The following is a 13,232-nucleotide window of genomic DNA, read 5'->3' on the forward strand; positions in this document are numbered from 1 at the left end:
GACAAAAGCAAATTTTTCTGTTTCTTCTTGCACCAGACATAAAGCAAACGTGACGGCAATGTTCGCGACAAAGCATGGCGGACATTATTAACCCTAGGTCCGGTTTTGGACGTGACGGTGCCGTCTCCGGATCTGCTCAGACCCCAACAGACTCGGTCTGGACTTGTTTAATCTCATTACAATCCACAACAGTCAGTTTAGATGCACAGAACGGAACCGAACCGCCGGCAAAATCCCGGTCCAGCTCGCGCAGCTGCAGGTATAAATCCGCTTGTTTTTTAAGGTATGTCGTGGGCTTGAGCTCTGCAGTGGTTGGCTCTGGTGCGCACGTGACTGTAGTGGCTCCGGTGGACAATGCTTGCAGAATTTGTAAAGCATTTATGAAATAATTTATTCACATTATCATTGCAGTCAAAGCAAATGCTTAGTTGCACACCCTTGAACCACGCAGCAGCCATGTTGAAAGTCTCAGGTCAGTCTGATCCTGATCCGCAGAGATATATTTGAGGAACACACACACACACACACACACACACACACACACAGACAGACAGAGATTTCTCACTTTTATAGGGAGATTATTATTTTGGATTTCAAAAATGGACTCTGAACCGAACTCAGTTTGGGTGTTATTGTGATCTCAGGTCAGGTTATTGGTAGTTTGCTTTCCTAGACAGCGAATTTGACGTTAGTTGAATGATGCTTCACACAGAGTCTTTGCATGCAACTAATCATCTTTTCTAACCTGGCAACACATCACACACACACACACACACACACACACACACCCTTCTTTAAGGGTGGTGCCCCGAGGTGATCTAATGTAAATTGGATCATATTATTTATCATAATTAATGATTATCCCTGATAATCATTCATTCTTTTTGATAGCCAAATTTAACCCAGACTCCCTTTTTATGCTCCATGAGTAATACATAATTGTGCCTTGTATGATGAGGTGCACAACAGCTCTAATGAACCCACTTTAGTAATTAATCACAGATTCAGAGTCCTTACACCTTCGGACCATTGCTGAATTAGTCGAATAATATTTATGTGTGAAGACACCTGAGGAAACAAAGTTTTTGAGGATCTCCAGGTTCAGTTTGTTTTCATTGGCCAGAGCGTATGAAGTTATGGCAACAGCATATGGGTTGGTGAGGTCAGGCAGACGCCTTTCCAGGTAGGCCACTGCTCTGTCTATACTGGCTTGCAGGTGCTGGACAGAAGGGGAAAAAAATATGGGAAAACGGGAAGAAGGAGAGAACAGTGTTACCATAAAAGACATGTCATATTTGTACGGTGATTGTAATCCATCTGTTTTAAATATACACTTCTGTTCAGGAATGCTGTACAACTTATGAGCCGAATCGATCTGAGTGTATGGTGACAGCATTTTGTCCGTGGTTTCAAAGTTCCTAAAAGGTGTTTCTCTAGAAATGTTGAAAATGACCAAAAATCTGCACAAATGTAATTTCAAGTGTTAAATCTGCTTCTGTTACTTTTGAAAATTGCAAAAAGCCAAACAGTGTCTATCTATCTTCGTTTCGCCCATCACTTGAAGTATTCAAAGGACTAAAAGGTGAGGGATGAAGATGAAATAATTCAAAGAAGTTAGGGTTTCCGCTAGAAAAAACTGGCACCGGACAATGTGACCAGCAGGTTTTCAATTTACCAGACAAATGTTTGAAATTCCGGTCAAATACCTATCCAAATTTATTGAGCTTAAAATTAGAAATGATATGCAGGATATATAAGAATGATATCAAAGCATGTCAATAAATAATAATTTTTCTTGTAAAGTATTGGCTGTATCAAATAAAATGAGTGCCGTCAATTGACTCACGTGTGTAACTTCTAAAATAAATATTGCACAATGCGCTCTTTTAACATGAACATAAAGTAACTGAAGGTCTGTTTTCAGATAAAACAATTTTCAAAAAAAACCACATCTGGACTTGCTTATACCAATTTAATAACGCGGTGTGCTGCCAACTTGAAATTAAAAAAACAAATTAAAAAAAGTCTGTTCACTATATACTTATATAAATATATATGCAGTTAAAACTCTATAAACAACATCTCTTTACATGTTTCAGGCTTTTTTTTTTTTTTTGTCGTTTTACGCATTTTCGCTGCAGCAAAGAGTGCAGTGTCTCTCCGCAACTTGCAATGCGCATCAGTTTTGTCACCTTGTTCTCCCCGAGGCGACTTCGCGGTGCTGTTTTGATGTGGCTCTGCACACTGGAGACGGGGATCACGCAGGCTATTTTGGCCAGTTTAGCCCACTTGGGATAGATTTTGCTTAAGTCTCGGTTGAGTGCTCGGTTTGAGAACTTCGCAGGCTGTTGAGAAGTTCAAGCCTCCATAACCGTGGAGCGCTGTCATTACAGCGATGGCGTCTCGTTGCGCACAAGTGGCATCAATGAGCGGGGCTTTAGCTGCCGCTGACTCGTCCTCACTTAAATAAGATTCAAATTGTGCTTGGATAGGGTCTGAAATTAACACCCGCCAAGTGCCAATGGCGGGTGTTAATTTCGAACCCTGTCCAAGCACAATTTGAAATTTGAAAGTAAATCGCAGAGGTTATCTGCCACACTGGCGGTAAATGTTTGTACCACAATAGTACGTAAAACTAAGATTGCATTTTGGGACGCACGCGCACACACACACACACACACACACACACACACACACACACACACAAAACAGTGTGAAGACCCGCCCGAACTCTGCTCTGACCCTGACCCTGAATTTCCACTGGATACGTGTCCGCTGTGTTACAGCACCGAGCCGGTTTTGCTCCGCTGTCCGGTAACCCCCACTGGTTGCGTTTTGAGACCGCCACGGCGCAGTACGTCAGACAACTGGTGTCGTGAGGCTGAGGAGTACCCGCGATTATCACATGATCACTCGCAACCGCAGTTATAGGTCTGTGTTATACAAACAACAGCAGTAAGTGTTCTTGACTGAAGGATTAGCAGAAGAGATTGTGTTTGTCTGTTTTTTAAGATTTGTGTGCTGGTGTCAACACGGAGTGTTTTATTTTGAAAAGCAACCGGATGTTAAATTGTTATTTCCGTGCTCGACTTCCTGTCTGCTCGGTGCTAAATTCAGCGGAATTGCTGCGTTGTGTTCCAAAATCCGCCAGATATAGATTTCCTTAGTGAAAACTTAGCTTCTCTCAAATTATTGTCACTGTCATATGTAACCCGTTAGGAAGCACATGTGTAAAATGAAAATGCAATCCCACAATAGCGTTGAAATTTTCCACTTGAGTATCATTTGTATCATAATGAAAATGAAAATTCAATAATCAATGACCACCTTTTACAATTATTTTGCTGAGAACATTCACACATTTTCTGCTGTGTATAAAGTAATGTTACATGCAGAAAATTAGAAAAGTAACAGCTATATTGAATAACATGATTGTAAGTTAAATTTTTTATTAAATAACAGTTTTTTGACTTTTGCAGTTTGGATGAAAAGAAAGGACTCACTCTGGGCTCAACATATAATTGAAAAGCAGGCCAAAGAGTTCATGCACCACATTGCGGAGGTGGAGAAGGTATAATAAATAAATAATAAATAAAAATAATTATGTTTCAACTAGGGGTGAAAAGGTATACCGTATTTCGGTATACCACGGTGGTGTAAAGCCACGGTGGTGACACCGTGAGATATCCAAGCTCACGGTGACGGTAATTAATTAATTATTTTAATATTATGCAGCGCTGCCGGCGCAACTCCGCTTACGCGAGAAGGGAACTCACAAATAAAACATTTCACTTCACGTTCACATTAAGGTCAGTGGTGGTCAGTCGTCACTCAGTCACATTATAATCTAATTTTAAAGCTGCAGCAGTAGATTGAAAAAGCGTTTCCTACCTGTGTGCTGCTCCAATCAAAAAAGGTAGTTTTCGTAAACACACGCAAGACCCACATGATCCAGGAAGCTAGAAAAAAGCATGGCATGATGATGGCAGACTCCGAACCAGAGGCAGATTTAACCGCGGGCCCGGTTGACCTGATGTCCCCTACTTCACCACCTCTTTATCCTCCAGCCAAGCGACTCCGTTCATTTGTTTGGGAGTTTTTTGGCTACTCAAAACAACCGGATGGATCCATAAAGGAAGACGGAGAGCCGACTTGCAAACTATGCAACAGGAAAGTAGTTGCAAGATCGGCGAATACATCTAACATGATGTCCCATCTCCGCAAGTGGCATAAAAAAGAATATGCACAGCTTAAGTCCAAGCAGGTAAGATGAATCATTATAAATCCCACTGTAGCCGGTCTATGATGTTTCATTCAAAGAGCATGGTTATTGTTGTTGTACGTCGCTTTCATTCTCCGTGGAACGGCATGGTCTTGTTGTCTACAGAATATGCAGATCTACAAGGCATCAGTACGTCGCTTTGCAACGCTTTGTTCACTTGTGGATTAGTTGTTTGTTTGGCGCATGGCAGTGACATTATGCCAAAGGAAAAAAAAAGACGAAAGAAAGAAAGAGAGAGAAAAAAAATAAAATACCGTCACCGTGAAATACTGCGGTATACTGTACTAACACCGTCACCGTACCGTACTGTAAAATCCAATACCGTTACACCCCTAGTTTCAACTTTGTTCTGGCCTCTTCTTTAAGTTTGTAGTCAACATAATACTTTATCTCAAAGAAATGTATGGAAATTAATGTATATGTAACACAAAAAGGCAATTTATTATTTTGGCCGGTAAAAAATATGCTTGGCCGGTGGATTTTTTCATCTACACGTCCACTTGGCTGGTGAGTCAAAAAGTTAATTTCGGACCCTGTGCTTGGAGGAAATATTTTCACCAGACATTTTGACCGGCGGGGTTAAAAAATACCGGACTTAGGCAGATTTTAACAGTCAAAGTCCGGTAATAATCAGATAAAGGAAACCCAGGAAGTGAGGTACTCACATCAACGGTGGCATCACATAGTGCACGTGACTCCTGCATGGCAATGAGGCAGAAGGCCGTCATGGAGGCGCCTGAATCTGGGCCACGCACACCACCCTACACATGCACACACATTAACATGTTTTGGAGTATATGACCTGTTACTGTGTTCAACTCAACTTGCTACTTTATCAGCATTTAGTTAAAGGGGCACTATGTAGTTTTTGAGAAGAAATTCGAACTCAGAGTTTTAATATTTACAATATTAGTGAGGTAATAATGCAAACTCAGAGATGTGTATTTAATACATAACTGAATGAACAAGCTGTTCTCAGAGGAAAATAATGTCCCAGAACACTGTTTGAAGCTAGAAAGGTTGCAGGGTTCGCCCCATATAAATGGAGTAAAACGGTATGAAACTGTGTCGCCCTTTAAGGTCAGTTTGTTTATTCAGTTTGTTTTGGATTAAAAAATCAGTCAATGAAAAATCTTTCTCTGCTGATTAAACTTTCTTCCCCAGAACTACAGATTGCACCTGTGATGAAGTGATATTGATGAAATCATTGCACATACCATCATCTGTCCATCGTCGACCTCTCCAACTTCTCTAAACCTGCCGTCATTTTGCTGTGCGTTGACAATCAGAAACCTGACAGCGTCACAGATGAGGTCATGTTGCACTGCCACCAGATTGTTGGCCATGGCAAACACCTTGGCAACATAAGCTGTCAGCCTTTGAGAGAAGAAGAGAGGCTGTCATAGTACAATTTCATTTATTTGCATATGAAATACATCTTTAGTCAGGATGTAAGTTAGAGGAAGATGTGCAAACATTAATCTGTGAGTTCATGAAGGTCTGGATGCCTCACCAGGTGCTGCCGTCGCGATAAGGCCACACAGCAAAAGACCCGTCATCTTTACGGTACTTAAGCTGATTCACGTAACCTGGACAAGAACAAAACACACATTTTTATGGACTGCCATTCAACTGAATCTTAGTGTCCCTTGGTCGCCAGAAGTTCAGAAACTTTACAATCCATACAAAGGGCCATTAAGATTTATTTTATTTGTGCTAATGAATACATCTTGGTGTGTGTTGCGGCGATCTCCTGGGAGGTTTGCCTGCGAACGGGTGCATGTGACGACGGTCTTGCCACTGCATGCACGTAACAGCGAGCGTACAGCTCCGCAGCGCAACTCAACAGGTGAACGCAGTTGGACTAATTAACAACACACGCCAGAAACCCCAGAACAAAGAAACAATGTGTGTTTGTTCAGTGGGTTTGCAACGCAACTGACGGAAGCCGAGGAAAAGAGGAATCACCAAAGTATCACGGAATTAAAACGCATGGGAAAAGGAAAAGATCAAAGAGGCTACCGGTAAGGTCACGTCTTTTTACTGGACTGAAATGTGATCGCTGGCTGTGTAGTAATCTGTGTCTGAACAAACTAAATGTCTGTTAATATAAATGTGCTGCCTGCTGATAGACTGATAAAGTTAAAACATTGCTTGACAAAACTTAGCGGCTGCCAGGGTAGTTGGCTTAAATGTTTGTTGGGTTATCAAGCTGTTTAGGCTATTTGGTTATCTTTGGTTGAAGTTACACGCATTCATTCATTCATTCATTCATACATACAAGTCCTATACATTGATTGAGCCTATAAGTATTGATTAGAGTGCCGAATTTTGCTTGTTGAAATACAAGGAGTAATGTTTAGTTTGTGTAAGGAGATTAAGAATATTTCTGTTCAGAAAGCATTATACTAATTCATCTACAGTAAAATCGTTTGAAATGCTTGATTTCATTTAGATTAAAATTATGAGTAAAAATACATGTCGTGTACAATCTGTTTAATGATTTGGGTGAAAACATAAGGTAAAACCGAGTTAATTTAAAAGTAAATGGATCCAAAAGTAGAACTGGTTTTCTGTTTATTCAGTGCTTGATTTACACAGTATTTGCCTATCTGCCTTGTTTGATATAAATAATGGAATAATATGTTTTAATATACTTACCTTTTGCCCAATTTAAATGTACTTTGTTGTATTTAATGAAAAGTACTGAACTTAATTTGCATTGTTTTATTTTTTGTATTTTTTGTAGGTTTTTCACCTTCCTTGAACTGGTCAAATAAATTGAAGACTGAGTGAAATCCTGAGTCTGGTCAAGTCCTTCCCTTTTCAAGTGTGGGAAGCCATGATGTTTTAAATACACTTGCCAGTGTGCTTACCGGTTTTGATGTGTTCGAAGGCTTTGTCACGTTTCTGAAGGCCCACAGCTTCCCACTGATTGGTTTTGTCCAAATATGTGACTGCAATGACAGTTAGCGTCATGCCGATCATGTTCTGCTCTCCACAGCCCTTGGGCTGTCGTATCAGAGTACCCATTGATTGTCCACTAATGGCGTTCTCGACCAGTGCAGAAACGTGTTCTCTTCCTGCATGTACACACAGAAACAGAGAAATTAAATTGTTGTAAAACAAATGGAAAGAAACAACCTAAACTAGACAGGCAAAGATATTTTTTTAAGGACTAGAGCCATATTTCACCTAACAAGCCTTAATATAACATTGTATCTCACCTGTCACAGAGATCTCTGTGCTCCTGGGTGTTTTTGGAGCCATTAATTTTCTAGCAATTCCACTGTTCATAACTTCTTTTTGGATACCACCTAAAGGGATAAACAGTGGACATGTTGAGACATTAGTTAACAAGTGATAAATACAAACCCCAATTCCAATGAAGTTGTGACCTTGTTTAAAACGTAAATAAAAACAGAATACAATGATTTGCAAATCCTTTTCAACTTAAATTCAATTGAATACACTAAAAAGACATGATATTTAATGTTCAAACTGAAACTTTATTGTTTTTGTGCACATATTCACTCATTGAATTGGAGGCCTGCAACACGTTCCAAAATAGCTTGGACAGCGGCAACAAAAGACTGGGAAAGTTGACAAAGCGAAAGCCATCAACAACATCCAGAAATGTCGCTGGCTTCTCTGGGCTCGAGCTCATCTGAGATGGACTGAAGCAAAGTGGAAAAGTGTTCTGTAGGTGTAATATCGCGGGCGAATAGTGAATTTAAGTTGCACACAGTGAAAGCACTACACCCTATCTTGTCTTGAAATCGATTATTATTGTCATTACTGCTATTTGTATAATTTCTACAAGTCACCGTTTAAGTTGAGTGACTGAAATCCTCGTCATCCTATTCAAAGGCTGCAGCAGGCGACTCGTTGACCGGGGTGAAGTTAGTTTCAGGTTGGATTACTGGCGGATATTCACTTGGGTCCAGCCGCGACTTTACTGAGGTTCACCCAGTGTGAGCAGCAGGAGGACGGTCAGCTCACCTCCCAGAGCCTCGCGCTGAACCACTGAGAGAAGCCGTTTTTAGACAGAGCACCGAGCCGCCAATTTGCCCGTCCTTTTGGCGGCTCGGTCCGTGGTTTTAGACAGAGGCCGGCAAATTGGGGGTCTGTTTTGGTCCGCCAATTTTCCTACTCGGAGGGTACACTTATTTCCGCCTCGCCTGCTATCTAAAAACGAGGCGGCAGTGTGCCGGCCTCTGCATGAGGTGGGCGGAGGTGTCGATGACCTGCGCTGTTGTGCAACCCACAGCCGGGGGGTTTTAAAACCAGGGAACAGCTGATCACAGCAGTCAGTCCATCACTTCATCCGCGGACGTCAAGATGAACAACTGGACAGCCGCTGAGATCCAGGAGATGCAGCGTCTCCTCAGTCTCTGTAGCTGTTTGGTTGTGTTAGCTTGTTGTTGTGTCGGCAAGCTAAGGACGGTCGCTACTGTCAAATTAAAAGCCCCCCGCTAAGCACCCAGTTCTAAACTCCAATGGGGTGCAATGTAAAGCTCTTATTTTGAAGTCAAATTAGTTGTCATTGTTCACAGCCCAACTTCAAGCTTCACGTCACGTCACATGTTTACGCCTACCTCAGAGGCGGCTTTCGGAAAAGGAGGAATATTATGCCTCCAATTTAGAAAGACAGGCCGGCACATTGCCGTTCTTACCTTGGAGCAAATGTGCCGCCTTTTCTATCTAAAAAGGGCTACTGATTTAGGGACCGTCATTGAATTACTTAACATAAATATATAATACAAAATAATTGTTTTTTCAATATCTTCCATGTCATGTGACTCAGTGACTCCAGCAGCAGATTGTATTAGTAAACTGGACGAATGAGACACAGCTCTTTTTATTGTATTTTAGTGCTTCCTCTGTTTTATATGAATATTGATATGCAGAAATTATGATTTTTTTACTCAATAGCCTTCATGTCATGTGGCCCACTGACTCTTAGAGGTTAACATATTTTCAAGTTGCAATGTCAGCTTCTACACTATGTTTCTTGTCTTAGATTCTGAAATTCTGAAAATGATATTTTTTTTTTTTTTCAAAATATCTCACCAGTAGTCACCATTTAAAGGGTTATTTTTCAAAATGTTCTTCCGGGGCGGTAGCCCCTGGTCCCCCCTAATGTTGCTAGGTTACAGACTCAGAGCACCGCTGCTACAAAAAATCTTGGGGAAACACTGTTCTAAGAATTTTGGACATGTGGGGCGAACTATTTCTTTCTTAGCTGAAGCCAACAATGGGACAACATAAATGTAAAGAGAGACATAGTGGAGCCGTATATTTTCCTGCTTTTTTGTCCTTTGCCAATCACTCCTAGGATTAAGATGTGTCTGTAGTTTGATTTAGAGGCACCGATTTTCGGTCAATGAAAGGTTATGGAGAAGTCATTGAAAAGTCATGGAAAACTATTGCTAAAAAAGTGCACGAACCCTGAATAAAGTTTATCAGTTTGAACATTAAATACCTTGTCTTTGTAGTGTATCCAATTGAACATAAGTTGAAAAGGATTTGCAAATCGTATTCTGTTTTTATTTACATTTTACACAATGTCCCAACTTCATAGGAATAGGGGTTTGTACATCATATTTTCAAGTTATGTAACAATTTAGCAATGTAATGGGTGAACTCACCTACTCTATTAGCTGGGTCGAGAGTTACAATCTGAGGAAAATTAACCAGCACACCTGGAGGCTGGAAAATGAACAGTTAGGACACAACTTTACAAAACAAATCTGTCATTTGCATCAAAGTTAAGCCCCAGTAGATGGTTCTTTATCTATTTTGACTTTAAAACCAAACGACAATCAATTATGTTAATTTTAAAGCACTTATTACTAGGGGTGTAACGGTACAGGTTCGGTACAACGGAAGAAAAACAAAAACATATGAAAGACTGTCTTTTTTTCATTTATTTTGAACAGACACCAATTGACGGCAAAATAAAAAAACATCTCCTGTTATAAAAGTAAAAAATAAATAGAATAACACATAAAACAAATGTATTGGAGGGTTCTCATCTCTCTATAAAAGCAAGGAATCTGTGTGTGTGTGTGTGTGTGTGTGTGTGTGTGTGTGTGTGTGTGTGCCTCAAATATCTCTGCAGATCAGGATCAGACTGATCTGAGATTTTCAACATGGGTGCTGCATGGTTCAGTGGTGTGCAACGTCAGATTTGTTTGGACTACAATGATACCGTCAATAAATGATTTCATAAATGATTTACGAATTCTGCTAGCATTGTCAACCGTAGCCACCATAGCCACGTGCACACCAGAGCCAATCACTGCACACCATAGCCACGTGCACACCAGAGCCAATCACTGCAGAGCCCACCCCAGCGGTTTGGTCCTGTTCTGTGCATCTAAACTGACTGTTGTGGATTAATGAGACTAAGCGAGTCGGGTCTGAGGAGAACTTGATTTGGTTGCTGAGGAACAGGGGGAAGTTGTGGGAGGGACGGCGGCGGGAGAGTGATAGTAGCAGTGACGTGAGAGTTGAGAGATTTGTGACATATAGCGTGTTTGGAGTGTATAGTTAGTGTGTTATGTAGTGTTTGGTGTAGTGTGTTTAGTGTGTAGTGTAGTTGTTTTTTTGTTTAATGAGTCAAAACAAGGAGGAGACTGTTGAATGTGGAGCAGGCAGGGAGGAGCTGGGAGCCCTGAGCCTGAGGCATTGCCGCATTTAAATGTAAATAGCTATATATAACTTCGTACATTTCAAAAACTCATGCACAAATTTAGCAAACAACAATTTATATTTGCATTATAAGTAATAGAGATGGTTCGTTAAACATATTTGTCGTTTTCACAGTAAAAAATGTAACTTTTTTGTGATTTTAGGTTCATTGTGTTAATAGTGTGTCAAAATGAAAAAAATAACTGTACAGTTACACATGTGAGGTTGTGCTGAAAATAATGACACCAAACAAGGCAAGATAAATAGTTTTTACGGTGAAATATAATGGCAAAATCAAAAGTAGTCAAAAACGGCCCCTGACGTCCCACCTTCAAACACAGCCTCATTTGGCCATCAATGAAAAAGCTACTTAACCTCCCACTTTTCTATAGGAATACATGCCTCCTGCGGGCAATGCACTAGTTCTGTTAATACAGAGGAAAAGATAGACTGAGGTAGTCAGGTAGCACTTCTTGCCAACTGGCAACTTTGTCAACATCATTATAAGAAACATGTTCAATGTTGAATTGCAACAGCTTGTGCAGGAGACAGCTCATGCTCAAGCCCTGCTCGGGCACCCTTGTAAATGGCAGGGACCACAGACTGGCTGATGTGCGCACAGGATGGGACACTGTAGCACCTTTAATAAATACTTGAAGCCGGGCTCCTCTATTACAGCATATGGGCGCATAGATGTTGATATGTATATGCCAATTGCTTCTGTGATGTTGTTGGCAATGTCATTGTTAATGTCAAGAGGTGGCTTAAAAGCAGCGGGGATAAGTTGTTGCACAAAAGACGTTTTTCTCGTCGCACCAGTGACAGATATGTCAGGGTGATGCCGTCTTATGTGGGTTAGCATGTTTGAGGTGTTGCCAGCGACATACCGCACCTCTGTGAAACATCGCTGGCAGACAGTCTTTGTCCGGTCCCCCACTCGCGTGCCATCACCATTATATTGTACTGGGAAGCTAAAGTGCTCCCAAACAGCTGATTTAAATGAAGCCAGCGGCTCCTCCAACTCCACACTTTCCATCACTTTCCTTTTTCATCCTTTTTTGTAACTACTTCTTGTTCTTCTTCTGTAATGACTGTGTCTGGCAGCTTTTAGGCTCATTACCGCCACCTGCAGTAAAGTGAGGACTCAACTTTCTTTTTAAACTCACTCAGACATGTTCGTCGTATGACTGGATGCACCGTACCATGACGGCACGGGACATATACCAATACCGTTACACCCCTATTTATTACAGAACATTAACTATACAGTTAGAACTGCTATGACGATGACGCTCATGTTACCTTAACTGAGTAATATTTTTCACCCAAACAACGCTTATTTTTATCCCAAATATTTTTTTATTTTTTATTTTTTTTTAAGTATATTTTTTTTGGCCTTTATATGGCTTTATTGATAGAACAGTTAAAAATACAACAGGAAACAGGACGAGAGAGAGGGGGAGTGACATGCAGCAAAGGGCTCCAGGCCGGGACTTGAACCCGGGGTCGCCTCAGCATGACAAAGCCAAAACATTTTGTGCATAAAGCCAACCAAAACTTAAATTAAAACTTATTTTGGACGGCCTGCTCAGAGAGAGGTTAGATCAGATGCAACTAGTTCTTAGATCATTTTTGCTTTTATTCATCTTGGTTAAGCATTCCCATATTTGTGTTTTTAATCATTTTGATAACATAAATGTATTCATTCATTCATTCATTCATTCATTCTATCAGAAATTATTTGTTGATTAATTTAAATATTCATTCATGCCTTATCATACAGCCACACACAATACACACACACACACACACACACACACACACACAGATATGTCAATGTCCATGTCCCTTTTAGTTTAATTAAGTTGTTGTATTTGGGTTTTCCTTTATAATAGCGACGGAGGGTAATGTAATCAAAATGTAAAACTTACAGACATAAGACTGATTCATTTGATGTTAAGATTTCTCCTCCTAATTAATTCAATGGGGGTCATGCCCCTTCTACTAAATTCTGGAATTTCTTAGCCCACCCGAATCATTTGGCTTTAATGTTTACTCTCATGAGAAGTGGTGAAAAAAACCAGCACTCGTCCTCTGAGCCCACTACAAGACAGCCTTCTGTTGACAGTGCTTTTGCTGATTGGAGTCTTACATTCTTTATTTAGCCAACTCTGTATCTGTGATGAAGTTGCTTTCTAACTCTTAGCGAACTAAGATTGATGTGTTGATCCTCTGATGGTGTGGTCATGCTTTG

At 40.6% G+C, this 13,232-nt stretch overlaps 1 protein-coding gene across 1 annotated transcript in view; it reads right to left on the reverse strand.

The window, feature by feature from the left end:
* The window catches only part of LOC115576905 (complement C3-like), a 47,056-nt gene that overhangs the window by 9,547 nt on the left and 24,277 nt on the right, over positions 1-13,232 (reverse strand). Inside the window, exons 23-29 of the mRNA XM_030409535.1 lie at positions 9,934-9,994; positions 7,510-7,599; positions 7,159-7,365; positions 5,796-5,871; positions 5,500-5,659; positions 4,948-5,043; positions 1,069-1,219 (exon numbers count right to left, since the gene is read on the reverse strand). Of these exons, the coding sequence (XP_030265395.1) occupies positions 1,069-1,219; positions 4,948-5,043; positions 5,500-5,659; positions 5,796-5,871; positions 7,159-7,365; positions 7,510-7,599; positions 9,934-9,994 (841 nt within the window). The remainder of the gene's footprint in view (positions 1-1,068; positions 1,220-4,947; positions 5,044-5,499; positions 5,660-5,795; positions 5,872-7,158; positions 7,366-7,509; positions 7,600-9,933; positions 9,995-13,232) is intronic.

The sequence above is a fragment of the Sparus aurata genome, chromosome 24, assembly GCF_900880675.1.
Source record: "Sparus aurata chromosome 24, fSpaAur1.1, whole genome shotgun sequence".
Lineage (NCBI taxonomy): Eukaryota > Metazoa > Chordata > Actinopteri > Spariformes > Sparidae > Sparus > Sparus aurata.